The sequence below is a fragment of the Protopterus annectens genome, chromosome 1.part1 (assembly GCF_019279795.1).
Source record: "Protopterus annectens isolate FY-2018-M chromosome 1.part1, PAN1.0, whole genome shotgun sequence".
NCBI classification, from domain to species: domain Eukaryota; kingdom Metazoa; phylum Chordata; order Ceratodontiformes; family Protopteridae; genus Protopterus; species Protopterus annectens.
This window is the reverse complement of record NC_056726.1, coordinates 1,967,901,262-1,967,926,654: the sequence shown is the minus strand read 5'-3', so window position 1 is coordinate 1,967,926,654 and position 25,393 is coordinate 1,967,901,262. Positions and strand designations below refer to the sequence as shown.

Sequence of the window (25,393 nt, the reverse complement as noted above, 5' to 3'; positions counted from 1 at the left end):
CCTAATTAGTATTCAGGAATTTGTGGTTTCCTCTCAATGTTATGGACTTTTGGTAGTAAACCTTATCAGCCATGCCTTCCCAAGCTGGCACACATAGGATTCCCCCTAGAATGACATCAGCTACATAGTTGATTATCAAAACCAATTATCTTGTCTTTGAATCATCTCAGCATCATTCTGGGTGATGGCAAAATACTGCTTAAGACTAGTGTCTTTCCTGGCACAGACATCGGAAATATTTTTCTTTTTGAGATCCCTCCTAACATGTCAAAACTTTTCCTATCCATTCCTTATGGGTTCAGACTGCTTTTTAACTGCAAGTTAAACTTTGGTAGCATACATGTATACTTCCTTTCCACAAAATACAACCCTAAAAGTAATTCTAAACAGTTTTGCATACAACTTACTACCACATTAAGTACTTTACATTATGTAAGTTTTTAACTATCACACATTCACCACCTGCAGCTCTAACGTGGTTCCACCCCTAACAATTTCTGACAGTGTGCAGGATTCCTGTAGTTCAAGCTGTAGTAAAATTAAACAATCAACATTATACTACTTACTTTTTACATTTACATATAAAAATTATTTCATGAATTCCTTAATTTCTTTTAACTGATGTCCTTTCACAACTTGAACTTCATTTCATTCATTCAGGATAATGAAACCATTCATTCTTGTCATGTCCCTAACTCTTACGGTGTTTTCTTCCATATCTCTTTCCTTCACATGGAGTTTTTTTTGCTTTTTGTTTGTTTGTTTAAACTCCATGTTGGCAATTGTAACTCTCCCTTTTCTTTTTTTATTCTCAGTTTTTTTTTGTCAACCTTCTATTTCTTCATTTATTTTCCTTAACTCCTCATACACTTGTGGAGTACACATGTAAGTTTTAGTACTCAAAAGATAAAACGCTGTGAAAGAAGCGAGACATGGGAGTTCCAGTTCCCTGCATTTCTGAAGGTAAGGTAGGAATGCATTTCTTATTACATGTGTATAGGCTGAAAAGTTATTGTGCATAAAGAGCCTTGTCTCCATCCTTCAGAACACTACTTTTATATTTCCTCTTTTAAGTGAAAAGTCTGCAGTTTTCCTGGGATGGATCTCTGTTGTGTTTTAGCTATGGAAGTAATGTTTCTTGTGGTCTCCAGCTCAGTTGACCTGATTCTCAACAACCTGAAGCTTCCCTTGTCAGAGAACACCTCAGGGCTCATTGGATCCGATTCTCAACAATCTACAACTTCGCTTGTCACCTCAGGCTCAGTCAAGCAGATTTCTAGCTATGGAAGTAGTGACATAGTAGGGACATTTACTATGTGTGCTCTGTCAGTCTTTGTATCCTTGAGCATCATTTACTCAGTTTTTCATAAATTCTAAACAGTCTTGACCTTCTACCAACTCTGGAACTGGTGTGAATCTCAGCTTTTTTCTCGATCTACCATTCAGGTCTATTAAAATATGAAGAAATCCAACAAAAATGAAGTCATGCCTTATTAGTTTTTTTAACTGATCTTTCAGATGTTTTCATAGATGCAATATTTTCAGAATGCCTATTAAGTGATTCTTCTATTTCTTGCATTCTTTTATTTGAAACTATTTAATCAGTGCCCCACTCATGAAAACATCTGAGTGCATATGATTAATTTTCATTTCCAATGAGATTAATGTACTTTCTCTTTCTTCTGACATTCTGCAATCACCTTCCTGTCTTCTTCTGTCTCTGCACTGAACTGATTCCTCTGTCTTAACAGGTAGCATGCTCATGTTTGGTGCTGACAGATCATACGGCTGTTTCTCTGTATTTCTCTTTCTTGCTATCATCCTAGGAGATACACTGTTAGTGCCATAGAAACTGCCTCTGACTATAAAATTATTAGCTTATTTTACCAATCTTGTAGTCATCGCTACACATCTTCCTGCTTACTCCCCTGAACTGTACCAGAAGTCCAGGACAAATGACAAAATTAATATAAATTGTGATTATAAAATAACTGGTCAAGTCATAAAAAATGGCAACTTAATTAAAAAAACTAATAATGGTAGACAACAATCTGACCTTTGGCCAACATGTTATCCATCATGTTTAAAGAAAATTCAACAGCATCCTGATCTACACTCCCTGTCTTTGATACAGGACTCTGCACCTTACTGATTACAGACAGTATACATGAAAAAAATCTTTACTTTCTCCTTGGTTACCAATATAGTTGAAAGTCTGTGCTAAGCATTTTTGAAAGAAAATCTGACATTTTCTGTTTGTTAACATTGCCAGATTCTTACACTTACTCCAGGATTTGGTATGCAAGACCTTAGAAGGAAGGCTGTGCACTGTTCTTCAAAGCTCACAACCCAAAGACTCTGCCACATTGCCGAATATACTTGCTTATGTACTTAACTGGAAGCCTGAAGTTGAAAGAAGAATCTGCAGTGTACAGTGTTGCTTATTCCCCCAAGTCTGCTTTTAACCAGAAAAATGTTACTCAAAAATGCTTTACAAAAACACTAACATTAAAAAAACACACAGAAAATTACATACATCAAAAAAATCAAACAGTAAGACCAGTCATTTTAAACTATATAAAAACAATAAGAGGAAATACCTGAATTAAAAAAAAATAATCACTTGAAACTGGATAATGATGGAATTAAGAATTAAACAAATCAAATGTTCATATACAGCTAAGCAATCAGGGGGTTGTAGTTAATAACTGAAAGTTAAAATGTATGTTATGAATATACAAAATGCTCATGCTTGCAAGCAGTTTATTAAAGATAAAATGGCTACAACTTAAAAATGAATGTAGTGCGTGTAGTGCGGTGATTACACTCCGATATCTGGAAAAAGACAAACCAGTTACGCACCAGAGTTGAGCAAGACTCGACCTCAGCATATGTTAAGCACCCCTGCTTCAGTTGTTAAGGTCTGGCCTTGCGCTGGGCAGTGAAATCTGCCAGCACTGACCAGCGAAGAGAGCAGCAGAATAAAAGATTTGTTTCTGCCTGCTGTCCATAGAAATAAAGTGTCCCTTCCTCCAATAAACTTAGAAACTGGTTGGATTAACAGAATGTGTGTTTGTCTGTATTTTCCAAAGGATTCAAGTCTGAAACCTAAATGAATGTCATTACTTAGTGTCTTCAATCTTCAGTGGTTTGTCCAAGAACTACATATATTATGAGGAACACACCAAAAATATGAAGCAATTTCCTGACAGCAAATGCTAAGTGCTTTACAGCTTTGCAAAACACTTGCCATTTTTTTTTCTATTTTACTGTAACCCATAGTACATGGAGCAGCTAAAGCTCCATGCACTACAAAGAAATATGATCCTGTCACTGATCATAACCTCCCGAGAATTTCATAGATCCATACCTCAAACACACCTGATCATAATCCTCTATTTTAGACATTGTTTTCTACCAATACTATCCATTTAGTGCAAGCTGATGTAACAAAGTGCAAAGCTGAAAATCGCTGGGCTTAAATCATTTTTATACTATAACAATATTTTACACAAATATCTACCTTAATATAGAATGGTAAACTCTGGTGTTATTCTCAGTAATCCAAATTCAAGGGCATTATATCAGTCATAAAGTAAGACCTTGACGAGCCAACTCATCCATACCTCTTAATTGTACAGATTTTTGCACAATGTCTAGATTTTTGCCTCATACTTTTGGTCTGTTCCTAATAAAATTTGTGGTTTTCTGAGAAATCACTGAGGACTGAAGACATTAAATAATGACAGACATTTGAGTTTCAGACTTAGCTTTCATAAAATGCATGCTAACACAAAACCTGTTGTTCCAGCAACTCTCTAAGAAGAGCAATATTTAACATTTGTCCCTTTTGGGCCTCATTGTCCCCATTATTTTTTGATTTGCCCAGATTGTTGGCAGTAAGAAGTTGAGAGGTATGAATCCAAAGATTCTTGGAAGGCTACACTTTATGCAATTTAACTTATTCATACCTAGTAGCTGTAGAATGTCACATATCTGATGGTCTACATACCCCTAGACTCCTGAGTACTTCTTGAAAAATTAAGCATAAACCAAACACAAACATACTATTGAAAAGGTACAAACAGCAACACTGTGCAGCAAAAACTCTTCTTCACAATAACATTCAATATATTCAAAGTATTTTTAGCCATACTCTAATGCAAAAAAAGACTTCTTATATTTCATTCAATAAATTTTCAAAAACAACTTTTCATGCCTTGGAAACGACATAACCTAGTACATGCAATATTAGAAAAAGTTTGCTCATATTTGAGGGTTTTTTTATGCTGATAAGCAGTTCTTTTCAGATAATTTATTTTAGATACTTGACAAATATGACAAATTATACCTATATGCATAATTAACATTATAAACAGAATTCAGTCTCACTTGAAATTTAATGCTTACTGTGTACATTTTACTGACCTTTCCTGGAACATCTAAGATCTCAGCCAAAACAATGTGATAATCTATATGTTATTCAGCTCTTGCAGTAACAACATACATATTGCACTCATAATTAGTAACAAAGAACTATCACCTTCTATGGCATGGTGCATGCTGCATCAACAGTAAAATTATACTCTTCTACTTCTAACCATTATTTTCATATTACGCCCCTTAGAAATATCTCACCTATCATTTAGTCTTGACAAGCAGTCTTACTGTCATCTTTGTTTCTCACACTCTGCCCCTTCAAATGCTACCTGTCATCAACTCATAAGTCACCTGGCACCACTGGGATCTAGTAAAGTAATCCTGATAAGGGCAGAGGATACGTAACTATTTTTTCCCCCTCACAGTCTTTCTCACACGCACCCCGGGAGGTTGTTTTAAAACTAAAAAAAGCCTTTACAAGGTAAAAGTGCCCATCTGTCTATTGTATTTCCAGTCGTTACTGTTTATTGTTTTCACTTTAAGTTGTTTACATATATTTATAATTATGTAACATTAATACTACTTAGCTATTGTTGAATAAAGTGAAATTCAGAAGAAAACATTGTGGATTACTCTGTCCTATTCTAGCAGTGTCAACATTTTTGGAGATTTTGTTTGTTAACCATACACCTCTACTAAACAAAGCACCAACAGAAGTGTTTGCGTGTGCGTGTGTGTGTCTGAGAGAGACACTCACATGTATGGCCAGAACCTGCAAATATATATTTTCTTATCTTCATGCTGAACTAACATCCCTGAAGTATTACAGCTGGAATTCATAGACAAGTTCGCACTACACAAGGAAGTAGTGATTCCTAAATCCCTTACTGCTCAGTAGTGCAGCAATACACAACTAAGCAGTAAAGGTTTAAAGCATGGCAAGTAAGTGCAATAGCCTGTGGGAGTAACCTGCATAAGTAAGAACCATAATATACTCTAGTGCCCTACTCTTCACACAATCTTGTCAAGTATGGAGCTTCACAGGCATCCATACTACACAGGAGCATGTAATGCAGTGCAAAAAGTACTTAACTGTACTCAGCTACTAGCCAAGCACACTGACGGCAGTCTATGGGACTAACCAGAGTGGCTCTGGTCTACTCAGCTTCCCCAGTTCACATAAGGACTCAGGTATGTAGTTCAGGGCAGAGTGTGTGTGTGTGTGTGTGTGTGTGTGTGTGTGTGTGTGTGTGTTTATGTCAGTGTGTATGTCATGCATGGGCATAAAGGAAGGTGAGTGGTGCTTTCTTGTCTTTCACTGACAATGTCTGCATTGTTGATGGCCATTTCATATTTATACATTTTAGCTGCTAATGTGATTTAGCAACAAATAGCATTTACATAACCAAGAATATCATTATTACCAGGCAGCTAAACTCTGCATACTTGAATAAGTGCAGTTGAGCTGCTAAGCACTACCTTTACGAACCTCTGCCGATAAAAACTCACTGCTAAGTGCTGTAACCCAGATGACCTGATGGAGGCAGACGGTGTATGTAATTTGTAATTTTACTTCATCACTAAGCTTTTGCTTTGCTTCAATGCACAAGTCTGTTTTTCAGCTTTAAAACAGTATTTTCTGAACACACAGTGATCGGCTTATCATTCTGTATTTTTATGTCAATAGTGTAAGTGTTTTAACCATGAAACTATGTAGTAAAACAGATGTAAATTCCAGTAAGTTTATGGCCTAACAGAGATGGAAAGAAGTCAGCTATAAATGACAGTATATCACAAAAGTGCTGTGGATTCCTAGAAACTCAGCAGGGTTATGGCCCTAGTAGGTGCTAATGAAAATGAAAAGCTACAAATACTTTGTTACATCTGATTTTTCTGGACCAAAAACTTTAAAATATAATAGGTAAGATGTTACAAGAAACATACAAACCAAAAATACTACAGAAGAATCTGGTCTATGCAGCACTGTAATGCCCATTCTGAAGGGAATAAAATGCACTCTGGTACAAGGAACTGCTGTGTTTAGTGTTTATCTGTTCTTCAAAGGAAGCTCTTCAAGCATCTTTCTGAAATTAGCTCACCTTCCCATTCCATATTTGCTATTTGAAATAAATGCATGACTATAAGCACAAAAGTGCAAGCACTAGGGAAACTACATGCACATGTATGTTTCTGCCTGCAGAAAGGTCAGACTTTCTATGTTAATTTCAGGATCTTATGTAGACAACAGCTTTTATGACTTTACAATTCTTATACTGACCCTTTAGTGGACTCATACAAACACATGTAAATGTTGGTGGAAGAAGACATTTTAAGCCTGTCCAAACGATGCAGCTAGGTCTAAGCAACTGTCCATTTCTTTACCCACACTTTCCCCACCTATTCCCAGCACTGCGAGATCTCTGTTGCAGGCCACCTAGGCCTTCTCCCTCTTTCTCTAAGACAGTTATGACTTGCCTTCTTTCTCTGTTTCATGAACTGTAACCTTAACAGTATGTTATAAATAATGACCTGTAGTGTGTTAAAATGTGTCACAAGTATATGATCATATTGCTCTACATATTTTTACTACCTAAATATTGCACTCCATTCCACTTATCACAAAGAAGTGTGTTTTTCTAACAGTAACTTGGCACTATGCCTTCCAAATGCATCTATTCATAAATTACACAAATGTTTCTAGACTAAGGAACAATGTTATCAATGGATCTAGACTTTAACTAATACATGTAACTAAAGACCAGACAAGCTGAAGAATGACTCATCAGTAAAGTTAATCATCTTCTACTACAAATGACATTTCCAGAATTACTCATCCAAGCATACGAGTATTATTTAGATATGTAGTAACCAAGTTCACTGGGTTCACCTGCAACACATATGCCTTAAGCAGTTACTGTTCTTTTCACTGTTGCTTAATACATAAAGTATGCAATAGTCATCATGCACTGTATGCAAAGACCAATATCAATTTGAATTCCTGAGGCATTAAGCACCAAGCTGTGTCTCACGTACTAATGCATATGCTGAAGCCAGGAGCACCAAACAGCAAGTCTGCATCCATCTGTCTACATCAGCATATCTGGTTAAATACATTACCCTGGCTACTTGCTTCTGATTATAACCACAACTAGCCAGTGGTCATCAGTTTCAAAATGTGTCATGGTCTTGCACCATGCAGCTTTTATTCTACTTTCATTCTTTCTTTAAATGTATCTGTACAACCACTTACCCTACTCATTTCATCATCCCTTATTTCTTTTTAAGTTGGGATTTTTTTTTTTGCTATTTACACCAAATTGATTGTAATAGGTATCTGAAGATGTAGTAATTTAAGTGCTCTATCAACATACATTCCATGACCTTGCAGATGATGATGGTGAGGCTTACGGGTCTATATTTACATAGGTCAGCTATGAGGCCACCCTTAGGCAAGGACTCCTCTATGGTCATATTCCAAGCCTTGGGTACAAAACCAGTAGTAAGGCTTATTTGCTCCTATAACATGTTTATAAATGTCTACTTCCAATTCCCATTCCTGTTGTACAGAACACACATTGTGTGCCTTTCACTTAACCTCACAAGACTTCTGCAGTAGCCCAAAAAAGTTAAGCCATTTACTTGTAGCTCATTTTCATGTCATGTCCATTTGCAGAGGTGTTTTTTTCAACAAAGTGCTAAAGTGTGTGACATAGACGTCTAAACAGCTTTCTTCAGGTCCTACAAGGTTGTTTTAATAGAAATCAAAGATGGGCATTGCGACAACCAAGCAGCAAAGAAAATGACACAAATAATTCAGCAATGGATCTGCATCATCACAACACTCCAATACCTACAGATTCATATGGCTACAGAATAGTACTGGTAGCATAGATGAGGTCTGCAAGAAGGCAGGTGAGTATAGTGTAAAAACTATAGAACAGATAGGTGGCCAAGTCATGCATGAAAATAAGATACACAAGGCAAGCTGCAGTGAAATGCAGAAGGTCCAGGAAGTTATCAAAAGAAAGGAGGGCAGAAAAAATGTGGTATACAGAAAAGATGGATTAGGCAAAGAAGGAATACTGGTTGGCTAACAAAGATGTTATTAGTATAGTTGCAATAGTGAAGAAACAGGAATCAAAGGCACTTAACCAGGTTCTGGAAACTGACTCAACAGATGGCACAAAAAATGTTGTCAGGTTGCAAGGAAATGACAAATACATAAAGAAAGTAGTCATCAGAGATCCTTCATAAAGGATGCAAGAATAGCCCACTCACGAGTTCACAGGGTATCAAAAGCATTAGGAAGGCAAAGCTTCTGAATGAAGAAAACCTCACAGAAGCTGTACTGCCCCAGACACAGCCTATAATGAAAGAAGACGAGCCTACCTTAGAGGGAGCAAGAATAGCACTAAGGAAAATGAAACCAGGGAAAGAAGCAGGCTCAAATTATGTCACTGCAGATATAATAAAGATACTGGAACAGCTAGCGGGGAAATTGGCTCCGCAGGACATCAGAGGCAGATGGAAGGAGTACTTCCAGCAGCTTCTGAATGAAGAAAACCCCACAGAAGCAGTACTGCCCCAGGCACAGCCTACAATGAGAAAAGAGGAGGAATCCACCACAGTAGTAGTAGAAACAGCAGTAAGGAAACTGAAATCAAGGAAAACAGCAGGCTCAAATTAGGTTACTGCAGATATAATCAAGATATTGGAAGAGTTAGGAGAAAATAGTTCTAGGGGGTGCTCAAAGCAGTAAAGAGAGAAAGGCATGGTACAGGTGACTGGAGAATAAGGACTCTAATGTCAGTTTACAAGAGCAAAGATGCATTCATAATTGTGGGCAGTACAGAGAGTAGCAGAACGTAAGACAGGAGCTCAGATGTTCAGATTCAGATAATGATGCAGCACAACCAACCCGAAGTTTGCAGGGAGACAGATAGTTCAGAAGAACCTAGAGAAGCATATGACAAGGTCCCATGAAAGCTGATTTTCTCAGCCCTGCGATGGTTCAAAGTCCCAGAAACACCACTACAATTAGTGCAGGCTATGCGCAAGGATCCAATGACATGTACAAACAATGTTTGGGCTTATAGTGGAGTTACCCCTTGGAGTGAGTTCATAAGGAGGTCAGAGGCATACCTCTCAACTGTCCAGATTTTTGCATAATGTCCATAATTTTGCCCCTTATTTTTGGTCTGTTCCTCATAAAATTTGCAGTCTTTTGACAAATCACTGAGCATTGATGTCACTAAATAAAACTAAAAAATCACACAGACATTTTTGTTTTAGACTTCATATCTTTTAGAAAATATATAATAGTGTAAAATCTGTCATTCTAGCAACTTTCTAAATTTATAAGAGCAAATTTAAAATCTGTCCAAACGATGCAGCTAGGTCTAAGCAACTGTCCATGCATCTATCATAAATACACAAATGTTTTCTAGATCATATTGCTCTACATATTTTACTACCTAAATATTGCACTCCATTCCACTTATCACAAAGAAGTGTGTTTTTCTAACAGTAACTTGGCACTATGCCTTCCAAATGCATCTATTCATAAATTACACAAATGTTTCTAGACTAAGGAACAATGTTATCAATGGATCTAGACTTTAACTAATACATGTAACTAAAGACCAGACAAGCTGAAGAATGACTCATCAGTAAAGTTAATCATCTTCTACTACAAATGACATTTCCAGAATTACTCATCCAAGCATACGAGTATTATTTAGATATGTAGTAACCAAGTTCACTGGGTTCACCTGCAACACATATGCCTTAAGCAGTTACTGTTCTTTTCACTGTTGCTTAATACATAAAGTATGCAATAGTCATCATGCACTGCATGCAAAGACCAATATCAATTTGAATTCCTGAGGCATTAAGCACCAAGCTGTGTCTCACGTACTAATGCATATGCTGAAGCCAGGAGCACCAAACAGCAAGTCTGCATCCATCTGTCTACATCAGCATATCTGGTTAAATACATTACCCTGGCTACTTGCTTCTGATTATAACCACAACTAGCCAGTGGTCATCAGTTTCAAAATGTGTCATGGTCTTGCACCATGCAGCTTTTATTCTACTTTCATTCTTTCTTTAAATGTATCTGTACAACCACTTACCCTACTCATTTCATCATCCCTTATTTCTTTTTAAGTTGGGATTTTTTTGCTATTTACACCAAATTGATTGTAATAGGTATCTGAAGATGTAGTAATTTAAGTGCTCTATCAACATACATTCCATGACCTTGCAGATGATGATGGTGAGGCTTACGGGTCTATATTTACATAGGTCAGCTATGAGGCCACCCTTAGGCAAGGACTCCTCTATGGTCATATTCCAAGCCTTGGGTACAAAACCAGTAGTAAGGCTTATTTGCTCCTATAACATGTTTATAAATGTCTACTTCCAATTCCCATTCCTGTTGTACAGAACACACATTGTGTGCCTTTCACTTAACCTCACAAGACTTCTGCAGTAGCCCAAAAAAGTTAAGCCATTTACTTGTAGCTCATTTTCATGTCATGTCCATTTGCAGAGGTGTTTTTTCAACAAAGTGCTAAAGTGTGTGACATAGACGCCTAAACAGCTTTCTTCAGGTCCTACAAGGTTGTTTTAATAGAAATCAAAGATGGGCATTGCGACAACCAAGCAGCAAAGAAAATGACACAAATAATTCAGCAATGGATCTGCATCATCACAACACTCCAATACCTACAGATTCATATGGCTACAGAATAGTACTGGTAGCATAGATGAGGTCTGCAAGAAGGCAGGTGAGTATAGTGTAAAAACTATAGAACAGATAGGTGGCCAAGTCATGCATGAAAATAAGATACACAAGGCAAGCTGCAGTGAAATGCAGAAGGTCCAGGAAGTTATCAAAAGAAAGGAGGGCAGAAAAAAATGTGGTATACAGAAAAGATGGATTAGGCAAAGAAGGAATACTGGTTGGCTAACAAAGATGTTATTAGTATAGTTGCAATAGTGAAGAAACAGGAATCAAAGGCACTTAACCAGGTTCTGGAAACTGACTCAACAGATGGCACAAAAAATGTTGTCAGGTTGCAAGGAAATGACAAATACATAAAGAAAGTAGTCATCAGAGATCCTTCATAAAGGATGCAAGAATAGCCCACTCACGAGTTCACAGGGTATCAAAAGCATTAGGAAGGCAAAGCTTCTGAATGAAGAAAACCTCACAGAAGCTGTACTGCCCCAGACACAGCCTATAATGAAAGAAGACGAGCCTACCTTAGAGGGAGCAAGAATAGCACTAAGGAAAATGAAACCAGGGAAAGAAGCAGGCTCAAATTATGTCACTGCAGATATAATAAAGATACTGGAACAGCTAGCGGGGAAATTGGCTCCGCAGGACATCAGAGGCAGATGGAAGGAGTACTTCCAGCAGCTTCTGAATGAAGAAAACCCCACAGAAGCAGTACTGCCCCAGGCACAGCCTACAATGAGAAAAGAGGAGGAATCCACCACAGTAGTAGTAGAAACAGCAGTAAGGAAACTGAAATCAAGGAAAACAGCAGGCTCAAATTAGGTTACTGCAGATATAATCAAGATATTGGAAGAGTTAGGAGAAAATAGTTCTAGGGGGTGCTCAAAGCAGTAAAGAGAGAAAGGCATGGTACAGGTGACTGGAGAATAAGGACTCTAATGTCAGTTTACAAGAGCAAAGATGCATTCATAATTGTGGGCAGTACAGAGAGTAGCAGAACGTAAGACAGGAGCTCAGATGTTCAGATTCAGATAATGATGCAGCACAACCAACCCGAAGTTTGCAGGGAGACAGATAGTTCAGAAGAACCTAGAGAAGCATATGACAAGGTCCCATGAAAGCTGATTTTCTCAGCCCTGCGATGGTTCAAAGTCCCAGAAACACCACTACAATTAGTGCAGGCTATGCGCAAGGATCCAATGACATGTACAAACAATGTTTGGGCTTATAGTGGAGTTACCCCTTGGAGTGAGTTCATAAGGAGGTCAGAGGCATACCTCTCAACTGTCCAGATTTTTGCATAATGTCCATAATTTTGCCCCTTATTTTTGGTCTGTTCCTCATAAAATTTGCAGTCTTTTGACAAATCACTGAGCATTGATGTCACTAAATAAAACTAAAAAATCACACAGACATTTTTGTTTTAGACTTCATATCTTTTAGAAAATATATAATAGTGTAAAATCTGTCATTCTAGCAACTTTCTAAATTTATAAGAGCAAATTTAAAATCTGTACCTATTTTTTGGGTCTTTGTGCCTCCATTATTTTTGGCTTTGTCCAGTTTCTTGCACTGAGAGGTTGAGAGGTACGGTCAGAGGGGACAGATCAACACAGATGCTGAATGCATGCAGTACAGCACTACAAACAGACTCTGAACAAAAACTTCAGCCAAATGATAGGAGACTGGAATGCAAAGACTCATGGGCTGAAACTGAGTACCTGTCTACAAGACAGTTGTCATGGCAGTTGTTGTGTCTTTCGGCTTTTCCCAGTTACGGGTCGCCACAACGGAACTCCGGTCCGCTAATGATTGGCAGCAGATTTTTACGTGCCGAGTTGCCAGCTCTGACGCACAACCTTCAACAAAGGTACGATCATTCACGCATGTCTCCACACAGAAGACGCTATAACTGAGAATCGAACAGGACAACGTCTTACTGTGAGACGACAACGCTACCGCAGCACCACCACCGCAGTCTTGTCATGGCAGTAAGTGGGAGAAATTAAAAGAAGCTGAAAACTGAGACAGATAGCAACATAATGGAATAGGTTAACAGCTTCAAGTCTCAGGGAGTGGAAGTTGAGGAGAAGGGAAGCCTGAATGAGGAGGTCAAGGCTAGAATCCAAGGGGCTGCAGCCAACTAGCACAAAGTGTCAGGAGGAGTGTGTGACAGAAGAATGCCAAGGAATTTGAAAAGCAAAATGTATAAAATAGAGGTGAGATCAGTACTACAGTATGGAGAGAAACCTGGGCAATGAAAGCAGAGAAACTGAGGAAGCTGGAACTGATGGAGCTGAAGTTCCAGAGATGGGCTGTAGGATACACACTGTGGGACTGATGAAGAAATGTGGACATCACAGCAAAGTAGCTCCAATCAGAGACAGGGTCAAGCAAAACAGATTACCATAGTATGGAAACATGTGCATGAATGAAGACAATTGGCTGAGAAGATTTCAGAGAGAAAGGAAGAAGGGAAGAGGAAACTAGAGCATCCAGCAAAAAGATGAATGAACTGAGTGAGAAACCTGCAAAAGTCACACATGACCATAGAAGTAGGTAAGGAAGTGGCACTGAATTGAGAAAGGTGGTGACAGTTGACAATACCCCAATTTCATGTAGAAAATGGAAAAAAGGGATGGTGATGATAATATATAGTGCTACTTGCACACCAAGAAACTGCCACTCTGTCAGCATATATGCAGAAGATATGAAACAACATTTGGGGGTACAAGAATAGTGTCAGAATTCTTTACTGTTAAAAATCTAGGACTGGCTGCAACATCTATTTCTACATTAGGGTGAAGCACTTTATGTATTCATATCCCCAAGTGGCATAGTTAGTTGTTCACAAAACATCTCTTAACATATTAAGTACTAGCACCAGCTGCTCTATGCAGATCTACACCTGAAGCATGTCTGAAAATATCCCAACCAATCACGTAGTCCCACTGCCACAGCAGGCTTAAGCCACTTAGTCATCAAATCTTACTAGCTGAAGTAAAAGGGCTGCTAGCACTTTAGAAAACAGGACATATCATAGTCATCATTATACAATCCCCATTTATGGGACCGTGCATTATTTTAACCACAAAAGAATGTAGCACCACCCCAAATAAATGCAGTTCTTAATTCAGCAGTCTGGAAGCTTTTTCACTGGAGACAGTCATGGTGCCTCAGTGCTTGAAGTTTCTGTTTTACAGGGTTTAAGCCTGACCTCACCAACTGTTTCTGTAATTTGTACCTCAATTACGGTTTATATGGAGTACGTTTTTGTGCAGTTTCTTCGCCAAAACATGCTACATGAACTAACTACTGTGAATCTGTCTATAATAAAAGTTACATACTTAACATTAATGACTGATCTGGAAGAACAAATTCATTTTAACAGCAAGACTAATACCAGAAAGCAGTCAGGTTGGCACATAAAACCCTCCCCGAATACATCATTACCTCCACAGTCCCATAATGTAGCATGGTAGCATTCTTCTCCAGATCTGTAGACTGCCCATTCAATGTGGACAGAAATCCATCTGTAAGCCTCTAAAAAAGGGTTAAAAGAAAGAAGTTGGGAGATGGAAGGGTACCTTACGAAGGATGTTCATGAAGTTCATCGGGCAACTCTTCCAGCAACTGGTGTTTTCATCTACTGTATCTCACTGGAAGTCAGTTCTGTGAGACAAGTGCAAGTAATTTATGTCCCTCAGTGAAAACGAAGAGGACTCAACATGGTTCCCAAGGTGGTTTACATCCCTGGATATCTGACAAGGGGATTGATCACCGTGCTGTAAGGAGCTGAAGCATTTTAAGGGCCACTACTGGTATGAGAGCATCTAGAGTAGGAGTTTCAAGCTGAAAGCTCTAATCATAAGAAGGATAGATGGCCCTGTCCAGTCTCTTTGGAAAAGGAGTGACAATGTTGGTGTGTTCTCCAAGCTGTTCTACTGACCACCTTAAGCATATCCATCAATGGAGGGATCACCCAAAATGACTTCTGGGTAGATTAAAAGACCATCTTCAGCATCCATTGAGAGAATGAGATAGGTTCTGTGGACCATTCAGAAACTGCCCAGATCCGAGGTTGTCACGTTCAGCTTGATGGTGAATCTGCATCCTTTTTGTCAGTGTCTCACATGGAAGATGCCATGGAAAAGCTCATGTACTTCCTCTTGCACATGGGACTTCGCTGTGAGTTTTAGAGTTAGCCAATCTGAAAAGGGACATTTACATGTCTACAACATGGCTGAATTCTGCAAATAACCTTGGGTTCCTTGTTCTATTGAAAGAGAAGAGGGACAGCTAAAAGAGTCCTGAAAGGACTACCATGCCAGTTGCACTGATGCCAGCAAAAAGATCAAAGTGCTGTGTTCAGCTGCTTGCATTCTATTTGCCTGCAGTCTAATGCTCATTTAAGTGCAGACAGAATCAAATACACTTCCCTGATCTTTCAACATACTTTCCATGAGCTGATGTAATCTTGCATGGCATAAATATAGAGACTAGAGTTGCAGAACCAGAAAAACAGCACATTTTCACACAAGCTGTTTTATTGTGTTGTCCAGTTTTTATTTTTAGCAGAAGCAGATGTGCAAATGAGACTCCAGCAAAGAGTACTTAGGCCCATATACTAGTTCCAGGATAAAATGGATGTTGCAGAAGGCCACTGTAAGGCTGCATACATAGTGTCACGGCTTATGGCACAGCCATCCTTTGTGTCAAGAACCCATGCATTAACTGCTGTGGGGCCAGACCAATATGCACTGACAGAGACCAGATCAGTTCAGACCAAGCTACCAGTGCCCTAACATTGAGCATCAGAGCTAGCAAGTTCATCAGCACCTACTGAGATGGTGTTAAAGCCGTCAACATCAATGCCATATTTGATAGTGGAGCAACTGACAAGGATGACTGCAACAACACAGGGATACGCACTGCAGTCAGTACTAACAAGTCTACTATCATCAACATTGACATCTTGTAAGTTAATGCCAGCAACCCTGGGACCAAGGAAACTTTGGAAGGCCTATTCATGGAAGAAAGGTAGAACAGTCCCTGACCACTGCAGAAGCTGATGGGGTAAGGGACAATGACATTTTCTTTTTCTGGGGACTAAACGGTTATCCTCAAACTTGATAAGCAAATTCTGGAAAAGGCACTGGTGAAGTTCTTGAAGATGTTTGTCAAGGGCCTAGTATCTTACTTACCTTCTTTGCCAGGTAGAAAAGTTTCAATTTGCGACTTAGAAAGTTTCACAGGAGATGTACATTTAATAATTATTATTTTTTTTGCACCACATCATCTGCCTTTTTTACTTTATGGCTTAACACCTGAACAGGAATATTTAGCTTTGTTCTTTCTGTTTTTTTATGATGTTTAAACCGCTTGGGAGGTTTGTGGATCTTATATATATATATATATATATATATATATATATATATATACACACACACACACACACATATATATATATATATATATAAATATATATATATATATATATATATATATATATATATATATATATATATATATATATATATACACACACACACACACACACACACACACACACACACACACACACACACACGCACGCACGCACACACACATTTTTCTACCTTTCCTTCACCAACTTTGTTTCATCCTGTGAACCATCATACAGTATGGTTTCATAAAGAAAGCCATGAAATGCTGCAGTACCATGCTGCACAGCTGTCTGTACTTCTCAAACTACAGTGGTAGTCTTATGAATATTGAACACAAGGTGCATAATTCTAAATGAGATGTCACTGGTAAGTAAAAAAAAAAAAGAACTCACCCACCCCACACTATTATCTGGATAGATTCTAATAGCTTACCTACAAACAGTATACTTTATTTTTCAAGTAAGTACTGGACTGCAGTGGTGGTGCTGCGGTAGCGTTTTCGCCTCACAGTAAGACGTTGTCCTGTTCGATTCTCAGCTACAGCGTCTTCTGTGTGTAGACATGCGTGAATGGGCATACCTTCGTTAAAGGTTGTGCGTCAGAGCTGGCAAGTCGTCACGTAAAAATCTACTGCCAATCATTAGCGGACTGGAGTTCTGCTGTGGCGACCCCAACCGGGAAAAGCCGAAAGACACAACAACAACAACAACAACAACTTGGAAACAATGGATGGCCCCTAAGAGAAGTCGCACCTAAAGTATTCATCAGTCCTAAAGGAGTGAGAAATAACTGCATGAACACCAAATAACACATCCGAAATGAAATGTTTTTTTGTAGAAAGGAAAGTGCCAAAACTTCACACCGCCTTACTAATATAAACTTACTATACAGATACACAATTATAGAGGAAATAGAAATATCCTATAAAGATAAACTGTTAACTCTGATCTCACAATTTAGCTAACATAACTAGGAAGAGCAACTTCAAGAAAACAGGTTTAATGAGATGACCATGGAGAAGTACAAAATCAAACATGCTTAAGTTTGCTTGAAACCAGTTACTCACCTCCAGATACAGGGGAGGAGAGAGGAAGAACAGAGGGGTTAAAGTACACTGAGTGGTCATTATGATATGACTCGTATGCAGTACAGCAGTTCATCATCTCTCAAAGCTGCTTTGCTGCATTATTTTCTGCTTTGGATTTTGTTCCTTGTATAAAAAGTTCTTAATCCACCTTGCTCCTGTCTGCAACCTGTAAAGCATAAAAGTCAGACATTCTCTTTATGGATGATGATTCTACAAGGCTGGTCTCTGCAGCTTTTTTGAGCTGAGCTTGGTCAGGCTACATCTCCTGCCCCTAAATACTCCATGGCGGATATCACCTTATGTATGTATGTATGTATGCATTTATTTATTAAATTTATTGTTACCTGGGTAAACCTGCTAGACACATATCCCTTTTTCTGGGGCAACCCAAGAGTACTTTCTGCCTAAGTGACTTACTCAGATTCATACAACTGGCAAACGGAGGTTGAAGAAATCAAGAAGCAACTTATAGCCTTAATCCACAGTGAGGACTGCCAGACTGCCAAGGTCTATCTGAATGGATGAGTTCTGCTATTCCTGTTGTGTCAGTATTTAACCGAGCCTTCATGGGAGACATTCTGGACTGCTGTTTGTATGGGTCTTCTTACAAAAGTGTGCCAAGTATGACAATACTTGGAACATAAAGCTCTAGACAACCTAGCTTTAAGGATCACAAGAACAAACAAATCTGTCTACCATAACAAGATCAGAATCCCTTGAGGGGTTGTGTGCATTCAGTCTTACAGCTCTACTACTTAAAGCTATATGCACCTGGTAAGGTCATGATGGGCAGGATGGATTAAGATGAACTAGATCCTGGCAACATGCTCTTGACTGCTGGAGCATCAAATTTTACCTCATTGCTGGGAAAGGAGTAGGAGCTTGTGTGGAAGCTTGAAAAGCACTAGCTAGTTGGTCTTACTCCTGCATGTTACTTATTCTACAGTCAGACCTTTCAACATGGTGTGGGCTCTCACCACCCCTACCCCCAGTCGGAGAGGTGCTGGGTGGGTACGGGAATACTTGAGAACATGGCACTGCAAGAGTTTTTGCCAGACAGTGACAAGCAAATTCTTTCTCCTATTTGTCCATGTGCACTTAACAGCTATTCAAAGTATTTTGCCTTCTTAACGAGCGTGGATGTGATGCCTAATATCATGCCACCTACTGAGTCTGTATTTCTACTCAGAGAAGTCAGTACTCCCATGGAGAATGACAGAGACAGCTAGAGAGGCAGGAATCAGAGGAACAGCTTACCTTTACTGAACCTGAGTAATAATCTGATTCTGTACTCCTGTGCTAGTCAAGGACTGTCCATTAAAATGCCACTTCTTAACACAAGGATGGCCATAGAGTACTTAGTACTACATCACTTTGGACCAAAGGTCAGTACTAACTCTGCAGTTGTGCTGCTGTCGACAGGTCTGTGAAGCTGTTGTTGTCTTTCGGCTTTTCCCGGTTAGGGGTCACCACAGCAGAACTCCGGTCCGCTAATGATTGGCAGTAGAATTTCACGAACGCTGAGGTGCCAGCTCGACGTTCAACCTTCAAAGTAAAAAGCTAAAACCCTATGAACCAGAAAACTCAGATTTAACTAAGTAAATGGGCGCTGGGGAAGCAGAATGGATATGGGCAGGAGAAAAATGATGAGGTATTGCTCACTTGCCTCTCTCTCTTTGGGGAAAAGGGTGTGATCCCCAGGAAAGACTGGGGGCAGAGGCATCAAAAGGTAATGTGGTGGACAAAGCAACTAAGCAGTACATCACTGCTTAGGCACGGCAATTTCCTCAAAAAGGTACGACCACATCAAGCAACAAGCAGGGATATAAGAGAATAACACAAACACAGTGACAGACCCCTGTGTGGAGCACTGATAGTACTATAGATTCTTCTCCACCTTCCAACTCACTAATACTCTGATCCAGGTATAATGTACTTTCAATACTCTCCCCCGCCATGTAGTTGTGGGCATTCTTGGATTATGTCACATGTGATTTGCATAAAGGTGGGTATTCATGGTTGACTTCAACTGTGATTAGCAACAATGAATCAGAAATATAAATAAACTATTCTTGAGCTTTAGGGCAGGAACAGAAACAGCAGGAAAAGAAATGAAAAAAAAATATCAAACAAAAACAAAATGAAGTACAAGCATATTGTTTTTTTAATGGTGGGAAACACTGACTGCTTCCTTACAAGACAAAAATCCCTATCTTATAATTATATATTAAAAGGGATAACATTAAAATACACTTTAATGCACAATCTTTTTTTCAATAGTTCTTTTGAATGTCAGTTCTTACTATTAATACTTTTTCTTTTCTTAAATTTTGATGCAGTTATTTCAAAAACAGGTTGTTTTACTTCACATTGAATACTTTAATAAATACATATTTTTGATTCATAATAGAAAAGTTAATAGTTATTTTCAATTCAGATATAGTTGCTTAATAGGCTGTTTTAAATAATATTGAGATACTTAAAACATCAATGTTGTTATAAATATGTTTTCGTTCATTTTAAAGTAGTTAATAAATAGCTTAGTTTAATTTATGTTGAAATATAAATAAATTTTTAATTTTTATTCAAATTCATTATACAGTTTTGCACTGTATGTTGCTTGTGTCATTCAATAGCTTTCTTAAATCTGTTGTTTATGCTCTTCAATGCTTACTAATTTTAACTTATTTTTTTCATTTTCTGTCGTTACTTAAATTTTTATAAGTCTAATTATATGTCAGAAAAAATAAATAAATACAATTTTATACATTTTTACTTCTCCTCCTCCTACTGAACTTCTTTAATATGGTACTCGCTACTGGTTCTGATTTAGCTGCCCATGAAACTTATGAATATTAAGAAACCATCCCCCATTGCGGATGGTGATGTGAGGCTGTGTGTGTGGAGTCTGACCTGTGAATGCAAATCAGGGGGTACTGTAAATAAACTATGCCACTAACCTATCCCCCTAAGATGACTGACAGCCCTTTATCTGAACAGCAAAGCTGTCAAGGTAGTACAGAAATTGAGGAGTGGAGCACTGAGAGACAGTGGGCATGTAGCTGCTCTGCAGCAAAAAGACAGTTTCCTTATTGCTATAATCAATGGTCTCACGAGGGATAAAATGACACATAGTTGCAAGCAAGACGGGAAAGCCAAGAAAAGTAAACTATGCGGTAGGCATGTCCTACAAACACCTAGCTGATACTTCTGCATGGACAGAGGTAATCTACAGAGATTAAGCAAGTACACTCCAAACAGATCTTGTTCATCACTTTGACAGCTAAGGTGGCAGCAAAGATCTGTGATTGATGCTCATCTTGGTGGTAACCACAGGATCCGCTGGTGGATATCAGTTGTGATGGAAGCTCTCAGGCTAAAAAAAAAAAGTGGTCTATCATAAAATGGTAGGTGGTGGGGGGTGGGGGGACTCCAGGTTTGAATGACTGATATAAAAATGCCAGGAAAGAAGCAGCTACAACAGCCACTGAATAAGAGGCCTAGTCATAAAAAACACTTGTGCAGGCAAAGGAAAATGACTTGTGGGTGGCTGCAGAGAGATTCTGGCAAAGCATCCAATGATTCAGAAATATGAGATGGGACATTACTCACATGTGTGTGTGGGGCAAAGAAACATGGGTTTTAATTGGAAATACTGATGAGAGGTAGAAGGAACATGGTGAGGAACTCCTGAATCTAGCAGACAAGTTCTCCTCTGAAAAAGCTATGACAGAAGCAGGTGGTGGGACTGGATTCATTCCTGCAGTTGAGGTCTCTGGGATGATTAAAAAGTTCTGCTGTGGTAAGGCTGCAAGAATGGATGATATCTGGAAAGAAATGTCAAAGAGAGACTATGCACTTACAACAATAGAACATATTTAAGAAGTGGAACTGACAGATGAGGGACAGTTTACAGAAGGATTTGGAAAGGCTGAAAAAGTGGACAGAAAAGTGTTAGTTGAGTTCAGTGCAAACAAATAGAAAGTGTAGCTCTGGTGTGAATTAACAGCTGAGAAAATAACAAATGATGGCAGAAGAGCAGAAAAAGTATCTGGGGATGATGATCACACCTGGACTGGTCCATTGTTAGCAGAGTGAGAGGAAACAGAAAACTGGGATATTCCCTCAGAGGGAGAGATTCCAAAAGCAAAGACGCGACAATGCTACTTCACCAGGCCTTGATCGCTGCATTCAATTCTGAAAGGCATATAAGGAGACAGGACAAGAGGGTGCTGGAAGAAAGTGAGCACTACTGAGAAGTAGAAACAGCATACTGAGCAGCTCTTGAATATGTTACACACCTTCCATACAGGCACTATCAAATGCAGCTGGCCAAATGGATTTATTGTTGCATGTGAGATAACTGTTGAGATTAAACTGTTCTTTTGTGCCAAGGCTGAAGGAGTGAATGACACCTGGCTAGAAACACTGAATGAGGACATTGTTGGGATGTTGTCATTAACATGCCTTTTCAATGCTACATGGAAAGGAACAGTGCCTCTGGATAAACAAACTAGAGTAGGGGTCACGATTTTCAAAAAAGGGGAACAGCCATTTATGACTGCTTAACCCAGAATGTCTTGAGGGATGTGCACAAGAATACTGGATTCCAGGGACAACTGGTCCCTATGCTAAGAATGACAGCTGTGCCTGCATTCTTAGCATTAAGACAAATATGTTCTAGATGGGTTCAGGACTCTACCACGGGTGTGTCTTTTCTCCCCCTCTTGTCTGGGATATTCATGAACAGGATATCAAAGTGCAGCTAAGGTACGGTGACTATCCAGTTTGCAGACAACTTGGCTGCATTTCTGTTGGTTTTAAAATTAAGTACTCAGCTTCAACTGAATGTCATCTTCAGGGTGCACAAGAGCAGTTCACTAATTAATACGAATCAGTGGATTGTTCTCTGCAGCTAACTCAGGTGGGAGTTAAAGTAGTCTTGCACACAAGGGAAGATAAAGATCAACCAGTGGACGGCAGTACTGCAGTATATCAGGAGTGCATTGGTTAAGCAAGGAGTGTGTTACAGGATGAAGGTCTCAATTTATAGGTTCTTATAAGATTACTAGGCTAGACCCATTTCAAGCCTAGTGATATTTATCCCAAGTTGCCTCAATTGTTGTTGGTTAGGTGAGTGAAGTTTGCAAAGGTAAGGGTCTTTGGTAGTTCATACCGACGTCCTCTGTCCAGGAGGGACATGGGCACCAACCCAGGAATGAATATGCGGTCACCCATCCATTGATCTAGACTGTGTTTGAAGAAGGTTAGGGAGGGGTTTGTTTCACATAAACTGAAGCTTGTTCCAGAGAAGTGTGAGTCTCTGGGAAATGTTATCTACCTCTCCAGCATGACCTCTTCAGGTCAAAGGCTAGGTTAAGATCCCTGGAGCGAGTGACCCGCATGCAGTTTCATTTATGAATGTATAGCATTTCCATCAGGACCGGGTCAGAGAATGCCCTGTAAGCCAGGCACAGGTCACTCCTTAGCAAGCTGTAGGACATGAAATACAGTGACAGGACTTTCTGTCTTTCTGCATAAGACTTGTTTTGTCTACCCTGTAATTCCTTGGTGAGAAACCTCTGTGGTCTCTCCAATTGCTGCAGGTGTCTGTTGAGGTACATGAAAAACAGAGCATTGTACTGAATTATTGGTCAGATGAGGGCAGAGTATAATGGAATTATAACACCCTTAGATCTAGATGCAATGCCTTTACTTATAAGATGTGCCACACAGAAGGATTTCCTTACTGCTGTGGATATGTGATGGTGAAAGGTCAGATTGCTATCTGAGTACCCAGATCACGCATCACTGTGTCTACTCTTAGGGGGCTGCAGTCTATAATGTAATTAGCAGGGATGTCAGCTTTTCCAAAGGGAATAATAATGCTTTTTTTGCATTTAGTTTTAATCTGTGGCTTTGGCACCAACCATTTGGCTGTGTTAACCTTTCATGCAGTATATTAACATCACTGGGGGACTCAGTGATTGCTACCAATTTGCAATAGTCAGTGAACTTGATCAGCCATAGGCCATTCAAATTTGTCTGGACTTCTGAGAAATAAATTCCAAACAGTAAGGGGCCCAGCACAAAATCCTGTGGTATGCCACTGGTGATGGGTCTTTTGCTAGAGATGAAGTCACCCATTTTGACAGTATGTGTCCTGTTGGTGAGCCAGTTGGCTACCCATCTGGTAATGCAAGGGTTAATTCCCAACTGAGAGAGTTTCTCTATAATACTTGAGTGGGGACAGTGTCAGATGCCTTGGCTAGGTCAAGATATGTGGTATGTACGGTCTTTCCCTCGTCCAGGGCCTTGGTGACTTTCTTGGAGAAATCAACCATGTTTAACAGGCATGATCTACCTTTAACAAATCTGAACTGGGTTGGGTCCAGTGTTTGGAAATTACCCATGTCTTTCTTAATAAGATCCATAATGATTCTTTCTGTGGCCTTGCAGATGAGACTACTCAAGCTTATGGGTCTATAATTCTCAGGATCGGTTGATGGTCTCCCTTTGTGCAGAGGGATTACTGTTGTTGTCCTTCATTCCACTGGAACATAGCCAGTTTACAGGCTGTGGTTAAATAGGGATCCAAGTGGGCCTGCTAGGTCATGTTTTAAGTTGTTTAAAAGGCAACCTGGGAGGTTGTCAAGGCCCACTCATGCTGTGTTTTCTGGCCTTGGAGAGTGCCGAGATGACCTGCTCTCTTGAGATAATTGACTGAGGAATGGTGTCAGGTATACTTTGGGGGATGACTGGAGGGGACAGTTTGCTCCATATCTGTCAGCCAGCAGGTTGGCTATTATGTCTGGTTAGGTATGGGTGGTGCCATCCACAGCCAGTTCAGCACATAGCTGGGTATCCACTTTTAGATTTTGTATGTAGTTAAAGAATGCCTTGTGATTATCCTTAGCTAGGCATACTATTTTTACTTTATAATTAGCTTTGGAGGACTTGACATGATCTCTAATTTGTTTGTTTAAGCTAGAGAGGGATTTCTTCCTCGGCTGAGCTAGTTCCCTCTCGTTCTTGGATATTAGTTTCTTTTCTCTTGTTGTACAGCCTGTTTATACTAGGGGTACATCAGGGTGGCCTGTTTTTTTTTTGGGTAAGATATGGTTTTAATCCAGTCAGGTACAGCCAATTCTAAACAACTGATTAAGTGGGTATACAGTTATACAGGACACTAGTGTACTTATGCACAGAGTCCATGTTATCTGCATTTGAGGGGGCTTTGAAACTTCTTATACCATCACTGAGTAGGAAGTAATTTGTCTTTGAAAAATTCTTAAGCATTTTTGAGCTTGATGGAGTATCTGGTCTTATAATTACACCAAATGAGGCCAATGACTGGTGTCAGAACCATGGCCTTAAGCTCAATGCCAAAGAATGAGTTGTCATCCCCTTTGGGAAAAACCCAGTTCCCATGAACTACCACATCTATGGTAGTCCACTGAAATCAGAAGGCGATATAAGAGAACAGAGGTTGACAGCAACCTCTCTTTTGACCACCACACTGCCACTGTGGTCAGAAAGTCCTTCTATGCGGCACATCTCATTGCTAAGGGTTTTCCATCCAGGAAGAAAGAAGTCATTGTCTCCCTCTACTCTTCACTCATTAGGCCAATCATCGAGTACAATGCCCCATTTGGCATGTACCTCACTAGACACCTGCAACAACTGAAGAGGCCACAAAAGTACCTCACAAAGAGGATCCTAGGCCTTAAACATTTGTCCTATATGGATAGACTC

The 25,393-nt window shown here is 39.3% G+C and overlaps 1 protein-coding gene across 3 annotated transcripts in view; it reads right to left on the bottom strand.

The window, feature by feature from the left end:
* Positions 1-25,393, bottom strand: part of RBKS (ribokinase) — a 1,304,045-nt gene that overhangs the window by 1,051,244 nt on the left and 227,408 nt on the right. Inside the window, exon 1 of one of the 3 annotated variants that reach the window (XM_044085225.1) lies at positions 14,579-14,607. The exons of the other annotated variants lie outside the window; for them this stretch is intronic. Coding sequence (XP_043941160.1) covers positions 14,579-14,592 — 14 coding nt within the window. The 5' untranslated portion in view covers positions 14,593-14,607. Of the gene's footprint in view, positions 1-14,578; positions 14,608-25,393 lie in introns of those variants that run through there. 3 annotated transcript variants of the gene reach the window in all.